The sequence below is a fragment of the Tiliqua scincoides genome, chromosome 8 (genome assembly GCF_035046505.1).
Source record: "Tiliqua scincoides isolate rTilSci1 chromosome 8, rTilSci1.hap2, whole genome shotgun sequence".
NCBI lineage: Eukaryota > Metazoa > Chordata > Lepidosauria > Squamata > Scincidae > Tiliqua > Tiliqua scincoides.
In genome coordinates this window covers 1,902,808-1,922,797 of record NC_089828.1, presented here as the reverse complement: position 1 = coordinate 1,922,797, position 19,990 = coordinate 1,902,808, and the positions used below count along the sequence as shown (strand labels likewise).

Sequence of the window (19,990 nt, the reverse complement as noted above, 5' to 3'; positions counted from 1 at the left end):
TAAACTATGCGCTGTTGGCTGGAAGGTCTTTGCATTGGTGGAGCATGGCATGCCCTCTGGGGACAGGACCAGTCCTTGCTCCCACCATCTCTCAGGCAGAAAGGGGCTGGTTCACGCTCCCCCTTCTCCTCCCTTTGTATGTTCCATCCTCCTGGCTGTACTAGGAGCCACAAAGTATTCTTCTTTGACCTGAGCCTGCCTTCCTTATGCCTTCCATAAAATCTCACATCTTCCCCAATCCTGCCCTACCTCCCCTGTAATTTCCTGCTAGGACAGGGCTAGGAGACACATTCCCATTTCCGTGGTAATGTGGCCACGTTGCTTTCCCTCTGTGGCACAGCTAGAGGGGGTGCAGAGCACTAAATCTTGCATAGAGCCTCACTGCAGTGTGCAAGGGGCCCCTCCCCTACACCTCCATTTTGCTCCCATTGCCTGAAATGGCTCTGAAGGGGAGGGGGCCCTTGCATGCTGATGTGAGGCTCCCTGCAAGACTTAGTGCTTTGCACCCCCTCTAGCTATGCCACTGGGAACAAGGCTATGTAGTAACATAGCATGGCTACTGGCAAGCCTCCATTCCCCATCCTTTTGGCTTCCTTAAAAAACCCACAAAAATCCTCCCCTTATCTTGCTGCCCCAACATTCCAGGCAAGCAGCCAGAAGTTTTAGGCAGAGGTTCAGCCCCCTGAGGCCCAGGTCTCAGACACAGAAATACATAGAGTTACATGTTACCTGCCTGTAGGTCTCTCTGGCAAGACCTCTTCGGCAGGACCTCAATACCCTTTTATTTAGGAAGTTTTTTGACTGACTTTGTGGGCTGGCATTGTTAATGAAATGCAGTTTGACTACTTTTGTGTGATCCTGGGGTTCACTCTGTTTTAAATCGTTTTTATGTTTAACTTATTAAATATTGTTTTAATTTAATTTGTATCAGTTTTTATTCTGTAAATCACCTTTAGTGCCCTTGATATGGTAGGATAAAAATTCTCCAAATAAATAAATAAATAAATAAATAAATAAATAAATAAATAAATAAATAAATAAACAAACAAACAAACAAACAAACAAACAAACAAACAAATAAATAAAAGCTAAAATAGAGAACCTGCAAAGATGGGAATAGCTCTATTTTCTGTAATTTGCAATCCTTTCTCCTTTGTTCATGCTGAAACTGTACAAAGCGTTTTTACCATATCTTAATTACAATGTAGTAGGGCAGCCAGGGTCCAGATAAAGTTGTTTTGGGGACAGGATTTTAGCCTGTAGAATTGCCAGTTGGCCACCTCTAATTCAAACCATCCAGTTGTCATGAAACACATCACATGAAAAATGGCCCTGGAACAGTTCTCTTGAAAGCCAGCAATTGAATTGGTTTCAGGCTGTAGCTGCTTGTTTTTCAGTGGGCAATTTAAGACTAGTCGGGATCCTTCCTTGGCAGTGCTGCTGCACCCATCAGCCAGAGGAGGCCTTACCAAATTCTAGAGTGGAAGTTCTAGGTAGGCATAAATTCCAAATGGGAACTTGGAACACAAATCGCAGCAAAAGGCGTCTTTGGCCAAATCAAGAACTGTACGTCTCTCCATGCAAAGCCTGCATTAATGCAAATGCCGCAGAAATAACAGCATTTTGTTGCGCACGAGGAGCGCCCCAGCTTAGGAGGCCCCAAGAAGCCATCTTCTGCATTTCATCAGCCACTCCATTACAGTAAACTAAGTGACTTGGAATCACCATCCATCATTTCCCCCTCCTTCACCCCGCAAAGTGATAAGTGATGTTTGTTAGTATAGAAGGTGACAGAAATCTATATCACGCCAATGTACTATTAATAGTGCATTAAGCATATAGAGTTCTCTGTCCTCATTTTAGCTCAGTAACCTGTATCGGCATGTCCTTCACATGGAGCAGAATCAGCAGGGGAAGATGGACCAATCACCTGGTGGAGTCAGAGAAGGAAGAAGGAAGCAGGTATCACGATAAGCAAATAAGGGCGCAATCCTAAACCCTTTTGTCACTGCTTTCCAGCACTGACCTAAGGGCAATGCAGCTCTGACGTAAGGGAAAAAACATTCCCTTACTTGAGGAGGCTTCTGTGAGTGACACCCAACTGCAGGATGCAGCACATGTCCCATTGGCACTGCTATGCCAGTGCTGGAAAGCACTGACCTAAGGGGTTAGGATTGCGCCCTAACTCTGCTTGACCTAGGTGGACCCGAATGAAAAGCTTCAGTACTGCTCTTTGCTATCTCCTGTATATTTAGTATTGTGTACTGAACAGTCATTCAAGTAAAGGCTGAAATCCTATGCATATTTACCTGGGAATAAGTCTCATTAAACTACTTCTGAGTGGACATGCAGAGGATTGCACTGTTACTCTACATACATTTGCATACAGGTTGAAACAAGCATCTTAAAGAGAAACAGCATCCTTGTTTTTTTAGATGATGCATGCATGCATCACAATGAACATTTCCTTAGAAGAGGCATTCCCCCTTCTCTCACTCACAGGAAGAAATGCCAAAAAAAAGGCCTTGAAGGCCCCCCCCCCAAATAAAAATCACTCCCAATCTCATGGAAGAAACCGGAAATGATGTTTAAATGCCCTTAGAAGGCATTCTGAGGGCCGGGGAAGTAGTGATTTTTTTTGTTTTTGTTTTCAGCCATCCAAGGCCTTTTTTTGGAGGGTCAGGAAGGGTGTGTGCTGCTTTCCCGCCCTCAGAACATCTCTGGGAGAAAGGCCCTGAGTGGTGCGTGGGAACACCACAGGGGGGTGGCGGCATGGCAATGCCCCCCCAGCCTGGTGCCCAGGGCATTTGTCCCCCTTGCCCCCCTCAAGTATGCCACTGGTTAAAGATGGCAGCAGATCGTGACATATGTTCATCGGGTTCCCGATGAACACATTACCCAGACTCCAGAATACCAGACTGCAGTTTTTAACCTACCTTAAACAACAGGGGACTCAATTTCCTAAGGAAAATAACTCTTCCAGATACTTGCAGTCAGTCTAATTGAAAGCGATTAACAGAAATGGTAAGTCAAATGAACGATACTGTGGAAGAGATTGCATACCTGAACTTGGGCGCACATAAGTAGTATTCAGACAATCAATGTATCTCTATAACCGATAGGTTCTTTGGCAGCAAGATAGGCTCTTTGGATAGGATCTTTGGCAGCAAACACATGTACTTTGGAAAGAAGCCTATAGACATGCCTGCCAAGGCGACATGGTTAGCAACAGGTCCCCTCATACTGCAAGTGTTTGTCTTCTTTCCCAGTTAGGGTTGTGTGGCAGTTCCTTCCAGAACACCCTCAGAAAAGAACTAGACACAGTTATATGCTTAGCATTCCAAGCACTAAAGTGAGTGGTGGGGAGTTAATGAATTGCTCCTCAGTAATGGGACCAGATCAGAATTATGATTGAATAGAAAAGAAGATAAAAATGAGATGGGAGGGGGAAAATCTCCACCACACTCACTTTACTACAGATAAGCCACTGAAAGACTCAGTTCTTAAATACTCATCACATCTGAAGAATAAAAATCAACCGTCGTGGCGTTTTATTCTCCATGTATCCAGGAATTTGAGAATTCTGTAATAAAATATGGGCAGATGCAGCACAGAGCTGAGCGCAGAATTCACAGCTCTCAGTGTGTCATCGCTTTCGTTTAGTGGAAGCCAAGTTTCTAGTCCTGAAGGTGCTGAGGCATTCCAAATTAAAGACACAAAACCTGGGTTACAGTTCACGATGAGATCCGAACCCCCTTTCCCCACCACAAACCTCCCCCTGAATCTCCTTGGGTTTACGACAGTTATTTTGCTGACATCAGTCTGAAGAGACCCATTGACGGCCAGAAGGCCTATGGGGAGGTAAGTAAGGAAAAAGTTTTACTTCTCGAGCAGTCTGTTCGCCCCCACCCCACACAGCATGTGGCACGCACTCCATCACTGGTGCTGTGTGCTGCGGGGATATGATTGGGCCCTAAGCCTATGAAACATTTAAATCCAACATCTCAGAGCTGTGTAGGATTCCTGGCAAACCAATACTCTCCTACTGGCCTCCCGTGGATTACAGAAATGGTAATCCACTGAGTCAGCCAATGTCATTCCCATAAGCCAAGCAGCTGACATACTTGTGAAATGCCACAGATGACAGAGAGAGAATACATTTATTCATATTCATATTTATTTATAAATGTATTACGAGAATACATCTCGTAATCAATGTCAAAGCTGAGTGCAATTAAGTGGACACAGCCCATTGCTCCCATGACTGAAGCAATGTCACAGTTTGATGCGCTCAAGAAGCCTCGGTGCTCCCTCTCAGCTATGGTGCCTCCAAAGCAGAGGGCAAATCCCAAGGGGAACTGTCCATGCCAGGAGGAGGGGATGGTGCTCACAATGGCCATTACTCCACCTTAACAAGTCCTTAATGCTCCCTTTCATTTTTCTTCTGTTCACACTGAAGGAGGACCTAAATCAGGGCTTGGCAACCTTTTTGTGTGCACCACTTTTGTGAGTACTGGTGGTGCTGTACTGGGGAGGTGCGGGCCACACCAGGTGACGCGCACAGGGGGGTGACACCACTATTGGTCAAAATTTTTAAAATTTTGGTATTTTCAAATAATATCATCATGTCATATATCGTTCGATGTGCGATTTCATACAGAAGGAAATAAAACAAACCATGGTGAAATATCTCTGTTCTATCAGATGTTATAGTCAAAAAACCAGCAGGATGAGGCAATGGTGCATCTCCATGCCCACCGCCCAGGGTGTTACCTCTCCCACTGCATGGGAGGAAGTCCATCATGGGGGTGGCACGCAGGCCTCCCACACCAGGTGATGCCACTGGTGAGTACCACTGCTGACAGAGATGGCTACCATGCACAGAACTGGGCAGTTTGACCCATAGTTGCTCCTCCAGACAAGGAGAGTTCCTGCCCAAACAATGTCTCTTTTGAATGGCCAGGTTGCGACACAGCCACACCTTGACACCAGTGCACCGGAGCTCCAGCCATTGCCACATTTGGGGGTGTCATGCCTGGCAGAGCAGTGACATGTGGTCCTCTTGACACTGGGACCAAGAACCAGCTGCCATGTTTTAAAGTGCCACTGGTGGTGTTCATGGAGTCCAAAAATCACCTGAACCCATTTTTGCCTGGCGCACAGGTGTGCACGTTCGATCCCTGTTACGTATAAGCAACGTTGGGCAAAAATGGCTTAAAGATGGTCACTTGGCTCCCTGGGCTCAACTCAGTTTTGGTCGTACTAAATAATACTATTTTCCCCAAAGATCTGGAAAATAGCTCGTTTCTTTTTCTGAGTTCTATTCAGATTCTGGTATCCTGAATCATCAGGAGTGCAATGGGGATGAGAAATGCTCCACCAAGACCAGAAGCCCTTGAACCCGATTCCCACTGCCCCCTGCTCCCCATTGTCTGACAGCGGCAGAAAGGATGATCTGAAGACCCCTCTCCTCTCTTTCCAGCACCTGTAAGGTTAGCATCCCAGGCATCAGGGGAAAAGCAGGCAGGAAGACGCCCTCCAGATTTCTCTCTCTGCCTTCACTGTTGCTGTTGTCCAATCTGAACTCTTTGTGCAAATGTTGCCAGTGTAGGGCCATTCCATCATTTCCCAAAATGCTCTTATTGAATGCTTGTCCATGGACAATGACCTTCTAGAAAGCAGAGGATTCTGGCACATGCTTAACAAATTACAGGCCTACCTCCTTGCTGGGGGGGGGGGGGAGACATCCATTGTACATAACCAGGATGCGAACGTATCAAAGCAAAGTACTTGTCCCTGAATAATCCCCCTTAGAAGAGCCCCAAAATGTTTGTCTTTTGTAACCAGCAAGAATTTAGTGTAAGGATTTCTAACTATGCCTCATGAGTAGAGGGAACTATTGAACATGCATAGTATCTTCCTTCTCAGGATGCAATTTATGCATGCAGTAGAATCGAGTTGTAAAGTTCTTCTTGAACAGTATAAACTTTAGGGTATAGGTATGAAAGCTTGCCTGTTGTAATGCAGCTTTCTGCATAAAAACAAAATCCCTGCATCTAGAAAGTTAGTGTTTCAGGGACAATGATTCAAGTTTAGCGCGCCCCCCCCCCAAGTATTGGTTTTCTGGGAGTCTATGTGCATGGGGAACATTTAAACATGAAAGTTGTACAGTCCAGGGAACGTTTTATTGCTGGATGTTGCTCAACGTAGAAATTAGCCCTCAGTTTCAAAATGGGAACAAAATGGGAAGTGGGGTGGCTTGTTTGCACACAAGGGTTTGCAGTTAAAAACATTCGTTGCTTAGTGGCATGCAAATTTAAAATGTAGGGCTATCAAATTTTTTTTTATTTTTTACTTGATTAAAGGACAGATCACCAATTTAAATAAATTTGCATATTACCAGATGTCTAAATATCAGTGACTCTTTTGAGCTTCTCTAGCAAGTGAGAGAGAACTTACAATTAAATAAATACAAGCCACCATGCAGAAGGAAAGACCATCTGGAAGATTTTCTTTTTTCATTCCCATTACAGAGAACAAGCTAGAACCAAAATAGCCTCAAAACTTTAAATAAGCATGCACTTAACTTCCAGGCCCACTGATTGAAATTGGCCCCTCAATTACAATCAGGGCTGAACTGAAACTACCCCTATTTTTTTTTTCTTTGCCAACAGTTGCAGCAAGTCTTTAAAAAATAAATAAAAATAAAAACAGCCATAACTACCTCTTTTGGGGATGATTTATTTTGGTGCTTTTGTAAACATTTTTTAAATTGCCTCCACTTGCCTTATGTGATGTCATCACACAACCAGAACTGACTGTCTCGTCTCCCCCTTAGCTAGCTGGGTGGAATTACCCATGGAACTAATTCAGAAAAAGAGGAAAATTGAGAAAATGGTACCTCAATAACAGGGTTCAAGGGTGAATAAAGGTGAGTACTTCATACACACATTTTTAAAAGTCTACCCCATTCCCACAAAAAATGCTAATTTTGCCCTGAAACATCCAAAATGGAGAATACTCAGAGCAGCCCTAAAATCAACTGAATCGCTAGCTGATTCTAGTTAATCTACGAATTAAAGCAACTAAAGTTTCCATCTCAGCTTAAAAGTGCTGAAACCACTGGCCTGGTAGGAAAAAACAAAACAAAACAAAACACCAGATTACTATACATTAACTGGGTTCCAAGGTACAGTCTTCAGAGTTTTAACCCACCTGCGAACATGGGTTTGACAGTTCATTGACAGTGAGCTCTCCCTTAGGGCTTCAGCTACCCCCCACCTCTAGGAGCATGGCAACAGTGACATCTCAGTCCCCCACCCAAGAGTCCTGACTAGATGCAGGAAACACAGACAATGCCAAGCACATGAATGGAAAGCATATGAGATAGGTGGAGAAGAGGTGGTGGGATCTTTCATATGGTTTGGTTTGGAGCCATTCTGGGGGACAAAAAAGGACTACAACGCTGAGGGTATGCGCTGAGCAACATTTGCATGCGCTACAGCATTGCATGCTAAATTGCTGTGAATTACGAGGACTCCTGTATAACTGGAAAGGATGAGTTATCACCCAGTGAAGACGTCCTTTACTCGATGGAAGGAATTCAGCCGTTCACGCTCTCATCTCCTGCATAGTGATTTTTTTTTTTTTTTAAAAAAAGAAGGTCATCCCCCAGGAATGTAACAGCAAGAAATGAACCACTGGAGATAAAGATCTAAGTAATGAGAACTTGCCCCAATGAGAGTCAGCCGGCTTAACAACAGTGGGCCCATTGTTTTGAAGATGGGATACTATCCCTTTGCTAAGTTTAATTAAAAAAAAATTGTACTAGTAACAAGTTCTTTATTCCTGATTAGCCAGGTGGCATAAGACCTTATGGAAACAGTGATGGTAGAGTGCTGAGAGGAAAGCAGGAGAGCAAATGGAACCAATTTTTGCCCACCAGTGTACACATTTGATCCCTGCTGCATAAATGCAACCTTGGACAGAAATGGTTTAATTCTATATAGGACACTCAGAACAGCTGAAAGTTTACAGACATCTTGCACTCTGTGATGCTCCCCCCCACACACACACCTTAGAGCCCTTGCAAACAGTGATTCAGGCAACAATTATCTGGGACTGTTGAATTCCAAGTACTGTTAACATTACATTAATTTTGATGCTCTGGGGGTGTGTGTGTGTGTGTGTTCTGTTATCCCAAGTGGTTCATTTCTTGGTCTCTTGTGTCTCTGTGTGCAACCACAGCAGAGGAAATGGGTTGAACCCATGGTTATAGTGCCACCCTCCAGGTATTCTTTGAGCCACCACCTACAGTGGTGTTTGCTGTTTAAGATGACAACCCCAGTGCTACAAATGTGGGGAAGGCAAATCTCAGGAAGTCATAGGCAGACCTCTGGCTGAGCCTCCCATTAAGGCCTTTGCAATCCCTTTATCTCACCTCCCTAGGACTCTCTCGTTGGGGTCTCCTGTGAAATGTTGAAGGCAAGTAAGAATCTAGGAAGCTGGTGCCATGGTCCAAGGAAGTTATTATTGGGTGGTGAATATAAAAAGACTTTTTTAAAAGCAACTACTTGTATGTTGTGATTTTTGGGACACAAGATTCACTTCTGGTTTCTGGACCATACAAGACCCCTTCTCCTCCTTCTCCAACTCTATTCCGTCTTTATCCACATTTCTCAACTCACTTCTTCCAGGCTACCTTCCCTTTCTTCATCCTGATACATGGAAGAAAAACATAAGCAAAGCACTTACATGTGTCTGGCTTGTGGCAGTTGTGACCTTGTCGGAAGTACTGTGGGTTCTCAATAACAGGGATACGGGTCATTCCAATCACCACCGTATCTGGGCCGGCATCCAGTGATGATGGTGTGGTGATACCATGGTTGATATGATGAAGAGGGCTGGCAGAATCTTCTTCCCCACTGATCACAGCCACAGGACCTGGAAACAGACAGACAAAGCTATGAAGAGACAAGAGATCCGGGTCCCCATTCATTGGTCACTCTTTCACTTCATGAAGTTTCACCCTGGAGCCAGTCTAGAACAGGGCACAGTATCCCTGGGACGGAGTACTCCATAACTCATCACGTTCAGGTTATCATGATAGAAAATTGCCTAGCTATGGTTCATATTATTGGCATTTGAAATTCATAAAGCAATGGCTCTATCTTACATAAAAAAAGATGTGTGCCAGAGTGATGCCAATCCCCTTGTCAACCGTAACCTGGACTGATTGGACTAACCTTCCCCAGTTGATCTATACCTCCATTTCACTTCCCTTTCTCTACAGTCTCCCTTGTGTCGATTTTCGATTGTGCACCCTTTAGAGCAATGACCTGCCTGCTAATACATCAGGAAAGTGCCAGGTACACAGCAGGTGCCATAAAAATAGTAGCAACACACTACATTTCATCCCCCTCACAACAGCACACATGGTTCCCCCACACCTTCAGATTGTCATCGCAATGATCTGAATTATCCTATGCTTACAAAAATCTTGGCAGGTTAGACAGGGACAATGACCGACTGACCTCAAAACACCCAGCAGATCTCATGACTGAGTGGGGATTTGAGCCCAAGTCTTTTGTGTCAAGTCCACTACCCCACACTGCTGATGAAATATGGTGACCAGGAGTGGGGCAACAAAACTGTGAGCTTGTGAATCCCTGGGATAGCTATTACTGGAATGCACCTAACATGGATTAACCCTACTTGTCTGTGGGATGAAACACCATTATTATTTAGATTCTTTGAAATTTGCAAGAACTTTAGGAAAGGGAAAGGGACAGCAACTTCATCTACACTCCTTCATCTACTATCAACAAACCCCACTTTTCAACAAACCCTAAGAGCCAAACTAGATGTAATGAGGCCACACTTCACGCATGTGTCCCATATAAACAGGGAGTTGGTATCTTTATTTTAATAACAGCAAAAGGGGTGGGAGGGAAAGGACGATGATGCACTGCCCCCTAAATATCTAGCCTCCACCTAAACTGTTCTTTCATGTACTTTCCTCCCTTCCTGGCTCCGAAACCAGATGTGAACGGAGCAAGGCTGCTAGAACAATGGTTGGCATGCGAGAAGGTAGGCATGCAATGATAGTTCAACGTAAGGCTGAGGCAAAGGTTCTCAAGTGAGAGGGGGGTGAAAAGACCCTCTCGCCTTCCTTTAGTTTGTGCAAAATGGGATCAAATTTTCACACACCCCCAATTTCATGTCCAATCCCTGAAAGACTGCCAAACGACATCACTTTTGCCATCTGCAAATGGGGCAGTGAAAAGGAAGGGGTGAGAAGGACTCTTCTCCACGTAGTCCTTCGACTGTTCAATTCTCCCCCCTCTCACCCATGACCTGCTTTACATATGCCCAGGTTGGATACAGGGAAAGAAACCTTTGTCCACCCCTATATTTTGCCTCTCAGTTCTGCGGCTGCTGGCAAGCCCCGATCCTGCCTGGCTGGTGAACAGCAAGGCACTGTCGGGAGGGAAGGAATCCATCTCTGAACTCAGAGGGGAGGAGGTGGTGGAAACTGACACACTCCTCAGCGCCCTAATCAAAGAGCTACCATTTATTCATACACAAGACAGAAGGAAAAATCTCTGCTTGGAGAAGTTTCTCTTTGGCTTTGTAGAAGCTGCCAGGGGCTAACAGGAGGTCAATGCAAGATGAGGGAGAGCTGCTGCCGTTACCCTTCAAAGGCATTCACCAGGCCTGTCTTTTACCTGAGCCAAGGAGCGGAAGGGGGGGGGGGAAGAATCTCTCTTCTGTCGCTAATCTATTTCTAATTGCACAATGACTTTATTATGGAGCACAAGTAACAAAGAGGAGACTCTTCCAGTCACTTTGGAGTCTCGCGGTGCCTCTGATAGTATCCAGCAAACGCCGTCTCCAAATGCATTAATCTATTGTAAAAAAAAAAGAATTAAAAGCATGCTCATTTTTCAAGATTTCAAGTATCGTCTGTTCTTCCAAGTGGGATGTAATAAAGTTGTTGTGCAATTAGCAAGACCGCTGGCAGCCATGACAGGTGTTTTACTTATAAGGAAGAAAACTTTTTTTATTTTTCCACCACCACCACTTATTCAAACACAGTTTGGCAGGTGCTTTCTGACAGCCTAAGCGACTGTCAGCATCAACAACATTAAAGACAGGCGACATGGAGAGAAGCTAAACCCGGCCGGAAGAGTGTGCTGCTGATTCCGAGGATGCTTCTCTTTCTCTGGTAGCAGAATGGACACAAGCTGTTTCAAATCAGACCGGCCCTGGAAGATGTTACGGGGGCAGGGGGTGGAGAGTAGGTGGTAACGGGCATGGCTCCCCAAACTGTCTGCTAGCAGGGAAGGGTACCCTCTGCTGCAGAGCAAGATCAGGCGCCAGGGGAATGCCCACTGGGCAATTGACTAGAATGAGAGCCCAGGTCTACCAGATGGCTCCAAGTTCAGGTGAGAGCCCAGTTCTACCCAGCCGGTAGACCTGGGCTCCAAGTCCAGGCTGTAGTCCAGGTCTACTCAGTCGGTAGACCTGGGCTCCAAATCTAAGCAGTACCAACCAACCTTGGTCACAGAGGCCACAAGTTAAATTGGGAGCCCAGGTCTACCAGGCAGCTATATTTGGGCTCCAAGTCTAGGTGGGAAAACAACCCACCCAGAAAACCTTGGCCACAGAGGCCATGTTAAATCAGGAGCCTAGGTCTACCCACCCGGTAAACCTGGGCTCTGGAGTTGGTAGCACTTATGGTCTTCCCCCCCAAATACAAACACTGGATCTGCCCCAGGGTAGTTTTCTGGGAGGGGGTGGGATTAATGGCGTGTCCCCAGTGCATATTTATTTATTTATTTATTTATTTATGAATGAATGAATGAATGAATGAATGAGGCCCTTTATTGAGACAGACCAAAAACTACTGATACAGCATGTAAGAACACTGCAGAGCAGATACTTCCAGGTCAGATGGGGAGGGCAGTTAAACCAGAAACTATACAGGAAAAAAAGATCACCATGGAATCCCCCTTCCCCCCCTCCAATGACAACTTTGCTTTACATACAATTAAAATCATTTAAACATAAAAAATGAGCAAAGTCCCTGCTGTTTGCTTTATAACCTAGTCTGGCTGTGGTCTTCTGGCCACCTCAACCTTGAGACTAGGACACAAGGTATTTGCAAATCCGCATTCATTTAGCCCATACCAGCATACATAAATAAGCAACAGCATCATTAAGATCGATACAACATCGATCCTTTAGAGCTGAAATTTAAGGAGAGAGCATCTGCACAGAAAGAAACTATGGAGAGGTTGATTCAAAATTCAGGGGTTGAGCTGACTCTTCCAAGGTACACCGTTTCATAGCAAAACAAAGTTCTTTTTAAATGTATACGTTTGTGTGCAAACACCCCTACAGCTTTGGGATTTACTCAGACTATTCCACTGGTTCCCAACCCATGGTCTGTGGACCACAGATGGTCTGTGAGAAGTGGTTCATGAGGTGTCAAAAAAAAGGTCACCTTGATCACTTCCAGTGTCTTGCACTCCCCCATGGACCACCAGAGACGACACCCACAGCCAGCAACAAAAAAAGCAGCAACTCAGAAATGTCTATAAATAATAAATCTAACAAATCTCTAATAAATTTTATCTAAGTATTTGTGTGTATTTTTGTGTGTATGTGCTGGGGGTGTGGGGTTGCATGTGGTTCACAACGATTCCAATTTTTGCCTCCGTGGTCCACTGGTTCCTAAAGGTTGGAAACCACTGATTGATTCAGACTAAACTGGGTATGGCAGTGTTTCTCAAACTGTGGGTGGGGACCCACCAGGTGGGTTGCGAGCCATGTTGAGGTGGGTCCCCATTCATTTCAATACTTTATTTTTAATATGTTAAACTTGATGCTATCATGGGATGCGACTGCATCTGGGGAAATGCTATAGCTTTGTACTTTTAACAGGCTACTATACATATGCTTTTAACAATGCTGGTAACTGGGACTTATTGCTGGGTTAGTGTGGGTAGGATTGCAGCCTAGGACTGTTAAAAATTTTCCTGCTTGATGATGTCACTTCCGGTCATGACATCACCTCTGGTGGGTCCTGACAGATTCTTATTCTAAAAAGTGGGTCCCGGTGCTAAACGTTTGAGAACCACTGGGCTATGGGATGAGTGAAGATTCAACAGGACTGGAGGAGGGTCTTTTGAATGCTTCCATTTGGGGGGGGGGAATGCCTGTTACTCTGCACGACGGCAGAGCTTCAATGAAAGGTTTTGCTCTCAAGGTTGCACAGATTCCAAGGTCGAATGTATCTTCTATACCTATCCCTTCTGTGCATACATCAGCAGTCTGATACACATTTCTATATACCTAGACAACCCGACAAGTGGTAGGCAGCAGAAGTGAAGGGCTATCACAAGCAACTTACATTCGACTGTTCCTCAGTGGCAGAGGGTTTCCCATCAGCAGAGCTGTCAGACACCGTGACAGGTAAAGTCACTCTCTGTCTCGGTTTTTGACACCTACCAACTGCAAATCTGGGTGATCCACACAGCTGGAAGCCTCTTGGGAACACATGTTTCTGAAAGCCCCCTGCTCTCCCCCCGCCAAGTGCCTCAAGCTTTCTGACAATCTCCCTGTCTCATTCCCTTACTCAGAGTCATCTCCATGCATTCCCACAACTCAGGTGCCTCTCCAGCAGCTTCCTTGTCCCAAAGGGAATTTCACTGGTGCTCAGTAACATCACCATTCCCTCCTCTCATTCCACCAGTTTATTTTTAGGATCTTTCGTCCATCAAGAGGCAGATCCAGCAGCTGTCTCACTGTCATGGATAAATGAGGCCAAATCACACACAGACACTATACTGCTTACTGTACTGTTCTATGACTTTTTGCATCCCAGGACAGAGCAGTGCATTATGCACTGATGTGCTGAATTTTCTCCACCCAGTATTTCTACCTAACGTTCTCACAATGGCTTACCAGTAGCACAGTTAAGGCACCTGGGGGCACAAAAATTTTTAACACCCCACATACCCCACAACACCTCCCCCCCCCATTTTAACACCTCCACACAACATCTTAAAGGCATTTCGGTGAAAACTGGATATGGGGCCCTGGGTTGCGGAAGGCTCTCCAAGTTGTGAGAAGCAACAGTGGGGAACTGTTGGGGCAGGAGGTCTGGTCTAGAGGGTAGAGCCTCCATTTGCCTGAAGATAACATCCGAAGGTCACCAGTTCGAGGCCACCGGCACCGTGTGACCTTGAAGCAGCTGACAAGCGGAGCCGAGTTATTCCATCTGCTCTGAGCATGGGAGGATGGAGGCCAGAATGTTGCGACCAGATCAGAAAGAAACATCTGAATGTTGTGATTCTTGTAAGATAGAACATTCTTTCAATTGTAAAAATCCCTCCGGGGATTTAAATTAGCCTGCCTATGTAAACCGCCTTGAATAAAGTCTTGAATAAAGACCAAGAAAGGCGTTATATAAATACCTGTATTATTATTATTATTATTATTATTATTATTATTATTATTATTATTATTATTATTATTATTATTATTATTAACTGGGGGTTCTGGCTCCAGCAGTAACAACCTGTCCACTGGGGCCTCAGAAAGGAGTGTGGAGGAAGGGGGATGCATCACCCTAGTCCTTCTGCGCACCTGCTGGGGCTTTTGGGCTCCCAGTGAATCCTGGCTCACAGGCAGGCCGGCTTCTACCCTGCCGGTTGCCTAGCCCAGACTACTTTCATCCCTGGTTGAGCTGGTGACTGGCTAAAAGGCTGACCAGCCCCTCCAGGCTCTGCCCTTTCCTCCCTGGGATGGCTAAAAGGCTGGGGCCTTATGTTCTTTCCCCTGCCTCCATTTTCTGCCTCTCCCAGTCAGTGTTCCTCCTGAAGCTGACCTCGGGGACTGCCTCCTCCTCGCCTCGAGCCAACCCTCTCACCCTGCAAGCAGCCTGTTCCTCCTTTGTCTCCCTCATGTAAGTCGGGGCGGGGGGGGGGGGGTGCTGACACCGGAAGTGCCTTTTGGAGTTCTCTAAAGACACCCCCTCAAGGCGTGATTCCTGGCACAATTTACCCCTCTGCCCCCCTGCCCCTGCCACTTTGGCTTACAATAAACCATTTTATTTTAAAATAAAATGAACCATTTTATAATAAAATAAACCATTACAAAACAATAAAATAAAATTGTTTAAACTTTAAAATAAACAATTACATAAAATAAACCATTACAAAACAATACACCTGCCATCGTATGCCCAATTACCTTGGAGGAAGCCCCAAAGTACATTGTGAGATTTGCATAAGTTTGCACTGCACTCCGAAGAAGAGAGTTCGAAGACTACTTTGCCGTATCAAGGCTGGCAGAGAGTCATGACTCCACTGAAGCAAAAGCCACAGAAATCATGAGTCTTCACTTGGTACCCTAACTGATGACATCTTTGGAGAAAAGAGGCCACTGGAGAAAAGGCCCTGCCCACAATAGCCACATATCTAAGGTCAGTTATTAAAAACATGGAACTGCTGCTCCAGAACCACCATTCAGAGCGCGATACCATAGTCTTTCGAGACTGAAGGTTGCCAACAAGGTTGCCATCAAGTGGAACTGCTGCTATAGTTCTGTGCCTATTCCTTCTACCCCCTATGTGTAGTACGGCTAGTCAAACAACCCCCTGACACCATTATGGTGCTCTACCCCACAGGCTAATGCGGGTAGTTAAACACACCAAGACTCCAGATGAGAGTCTGGAGAGTCTGGAGGGTGAGAGGGGGGCTCGGGGTTACTCAGGGTCCCCCACCGCCTTGTCACAATGGGGGAAAAAAACACCCAACTTCCATTTCCTGCTGATATGTGCAGAACTTAGGCTCAGTTGACTGCTGTAACTTGGCCTGGTAGGATCATAGCTGTGTCTTTCATGAGCCAATAGACGGCCTGCCTGAGTTCGTCTGAGTCAATAGTTACAAAGTTTTGTCTGGGCCAATGGGCTCACTGTTGAGGAAAGTGAACTGTGCATGACCTTGAAACAAGCCCTTGAGAGTGGGAGGACCAAATGGAAAACTGCCGCACTGGAGAGACAGAAGGAGGACTGGGAGGGGCTGAGCAGGAGACTTGAGTGACGTGTGCAAAAAGGCTGCAGTACCATCAAAGGAAAGGTAGAGGGCTGCTGTGTGCAGAGCCACTGAGGCTATAAAAGGGGCTGCACCAGCACAGAGAGCTCAGAGAGCAGCAAGGAAGAGCTGCTGTGAGGAGCTTTGGGGAGCGTCTGCAGAGAAGGAGCTGGAAGAGCAAACTGCGGAGACCTCCAGGAAGAGAAGCTGTAAGGAGTGAACTGGGAAAGACCAAGCTGCAGAGCGGAGCTGAAACCTGAGCTCTGAGGGAGAGCTGCTGGAAGGAGCCCCTGGGAGAGCCTCTGAGAACCGGAGAAGGGAACCACCCAGCCTTTGCCTGGCTTGCCTCTAGTCCTGCTGCCTTCTGCCTGCCTGCCTGAGGTCCTCAGGGAATTTAGAACAAGGTCATTTTGATTTGTTTGGTTCAGGTTCCATTCCTCCTAATAAAAAGCCTTAAAATTAGCTTGGTGTCAGCGGTCTCTTTCGACCCTGTACAACACTACCTATTTAATTCCATTCGATTCCACCACTAAACTCAATGGTCTTACTACTTTGTAGATATGCATAGGCTTCTCCTGTGGGTTTATTAAATGGTAAGTCATCCAAGATTTAGTTCAGCATCTTCATCAACAAATGCACCTATCTGGAGGTGTTGGTAATATCTAAACATGTTTACCTGTAATCGACCAATTCATGTATTAATTAGCTAAAAGGCGAACGGCATGATTTATCATCGAGAGATGCTCTGGAGTCAGTCGACAACCCTACTTAAATCTCAATCTTTTGCTGATCTGAAACCAAGTGCTTGCTCATTCCTCAGGGGCGGGTTTTGAGCCAGCAAAGCTAGAAACTGCAACTCATAAAACAGAGTAAGTGAAAGCACAACAAATACAATTAAAAATCTGGCTGCGCTCAGAGATGGATTGCATTTACTGTCTCGTAAAAAGAGCCTTCATCCTGTCAGGCAAACATAGGGAAATCAATTTCTTAATTTTTATTGGCAGACGTGGGCTGGGAGCCAAGCCTGCACTTGCTTCTCTGACAGCCAGAGAGAACTGGGAGAGGACTGTCAAAGACTCCTTTGACCCTCCTTTCTGAAATTAAGGGCACCACCACCCTGACGCTTTGTACCTCCAGAAATCTGTGGTTCTGCTCTGTAAACTGCTGCGAGAGTTCTGTAAAAGGTGAAGGAGGTTTAAAGGCTTACTGCACTTCTCATACACTCTGAACCTTCACTGGGTTCATTTGTACAAAACCCCTGTGAAGTAGGTCGGTATTGTGGCCATTTTCCAGATCAAGCAAGAAGACTAAGGACACAATCCTATCTAACTTTTCAGCAACGGTGCAACCGCAGTGCAGTCCCAAGGTAAGGGAACAAATGTTCCCGTACCTTGAGGAGGCCTCTGTGACTGCCTCCCCCCCCCCCACAGGATGCAGTGCACACCCCACTGGTATGGCTGCACTGGCACTGGAAAATTGGATAGGATTGGGCTGCGAGGGACTGCCAGTTATCCAAAGACCCAACCACTAAAGCTACAATTCCATACGCACCTTCCTGGGAGGAAGTCCCATTGAACTGGATGGAACTTCTGATTAGTCATGCCTAGTTTTGGGTTGTAAGGTTGGGCGAAACATCATCCCATTCACTCTTGGGGGGAAAAAAATCACAATTTCATATTTGGGCCTGAAGTATGCCAGGACTTCATTGCCATGCATGTATTTCAGCACACAGAAGTTTTTCGTTCTTCATTGTGGCATAAGCCCTTATAAGTGACTTCCACCAATATTAAAATACTAGTCCAATGGTATGTCATAACCCAGCTGGAGAAGCTCTGTCTCTGCCCCTTTAAGGGGCGGGGTGGGGATAGTGGTGATGCTATAGCCAGGATTGCGTTGCCGCTGGGGACAGAGGGAATTTTGAATTACATACCTCTGTCTGAGCCAGCCTCCGGCAGGGGGAGACAGTACAAGGACCTCTGGGGATCTCTCTGCACAGCTCCACACACCTCAGAACACTGAGAAAGTGTTATCATGACCCCCTTCTGCACTGTGATCGCAAACCCCATCTCTGGCTACACTACTGCCGCTGTGCATCCTAAGGTAGGCAAGAGTCAGTAGGGAAGCCAGCAGGAATGCTGGTTGGTGACCTTTAAGGCCTGAACTGCAAAGTCCATCCTCAGTACTTTCCAGCTTAGAATGAGTTGAATAGTTTGGCTACCTTGACCCTTTTCCAGAGTTGGTGGAAAAAACCAGAGGTGGGAATGAGCCAATCTCGGATTGGAACCAGGGTGCTGATGCTTAAAGGGACAAGTGAACAGTTTTGTTTGTCTCCTTCAGGGTAGGTGCCAGCACTCATGGGGGGGGGGAGGCCCCGAGTTCATCATCCACAGCAGAGTTTGGTCTGCATTGCGTAACCAATAACATGGCCCAGTTTATAATAAACAACATCTGGTCTCATGTCATCTTTGGCAGGTGGTCTTGCAATGAACTTGGCTCAACTTAAATCCATTTTTTTCATCCCCAAAGGTCTAAATCAGGTGACCAGCATCACCTGCTGGGTTCCTGGGCCTTTTAGCTCACAGGGAGTCTAGGAAGCCAAGACTTCAGAGGCTCAGCTTGTTGCCCTTTCCCTCCTCCCAGCCCGAATTCAGAAGTCTGCTTCTCCAGTCAAATCCCCAAACTGTCGCCTTGAGGGCACCTTGAACTCTAGAACGGTGCGCTTTACGATGCCAGAGACGGGCAGTTACTGGGTAAGGCGCCCATTAATCTCTCGGCGCACTCATCTCTATCACAGACACACTGTAAAAATGATATAAACGTTTCATTCAAACGGCACTGCAGAGGGAGTGGGACAAGAGCATGGGACCGACTGATATCCAGTGTGTCTGCTCTTTACCTTCAGGTATAAATACAACAGCAAAATCAATCGGAATAACACCATATCAGCTTTCTAATCTCTTCTGGTCATAAGGTGTGTTTTATATACTGCAGCTTTCACTGCCAATTCTGTCTGCACATAGCAGAGTGTGCATTTGTTTGAATGCAGGCACATTCCCCTTTCCCTCCTCTATGCACGTACATACAATAAGCCCAAGATCACGCTTTTGAATGTGTGAAGGATGCAATCATTTTGACATACCTTTTCCCTTAATACTTGTGGTTTTTAGTCTTGCAAAGACTCCCCCAGAACAAACACAAAAGTGGCCACCAAGCAAATCTACAACAAAAACTGGCATGGAAAGCAAAATCCTTTGGCTATGCTAATCCTGCTATGCTAATCCTGACCCTGCTGCTCTTTGGCACAAAGGCAGTCTGTGCTAATGCCCATGTCTGATCTATGCTCATTTGCTAACCCTCATGCATATTCAGGCAGATTCGCTTAGAGAGTCGGTGAACAGAATACTGGACACTTCACCTCTCCATCTTGCTGAGTAGCTCTGGACAAGAAACTGTTTCTCAGTCACAGTTCCAAGCAGTCAATGCTAACCGTGATAACGTTCCTCGTGAAACAGTTACAAGGATCTGGGAGGTGGTTGATTCTTTGGGTTGGGTTGGTCTCCTGGCTGAGATGATGTGGCTGAGAGGTGTCTATTGCTGAAGGGCCTGGAGTTCCTTTTCGTGATCAGCTGTGGTGAACATAAGAAGAGCCCCACTGGATCAGGCCAAGGGCCCAACAAATCCAGATTCCTGTATCTCATGGTGGCCCCACCAGTTGCCTCAGGGAGTTCACAAGACACATGCATTCATGCATCCTGGTGCCATTCCCTCACATTTGGCATTCTGAGTTAGCCTATGTCTAGAATCACAAGGTGTATCCATCATGGCTTGTAACCTGTGATATACTTCCTCCATAAATCTGTCCAATTTAAAGGCCAAGTGCCACCACC

The 19,990-nt window shown here is 45.8% G+C and overlaps 1 protein-coding gene across 4 annotated transcripts in view; it reads right to left on the bottom strand.

The window, feature by feature from the left end:
• NTRK3 (neurotrophic receptor tyrosine kinase 3) overlaps nt 1-19,990 on the bottom strand; it is a 449,707-nt gene that overhangs the window by 160,900 nt on the left and 268,817 nt on the right. For all 4 annotated transcript variants that reach the window (XM_066634740.1, XM_066634739.1, XM_066634741.1 and 1 more), the window contains one exon: nt 8,755-8,943. In XM_066634740.1, the coding sequence (XP_066490837.1) occupies nt 8,755-8,943 (189 nt within the window). The remainder of the gene's footprint in view (nt 1-8,754; nt 8,944-19,990) is intronic.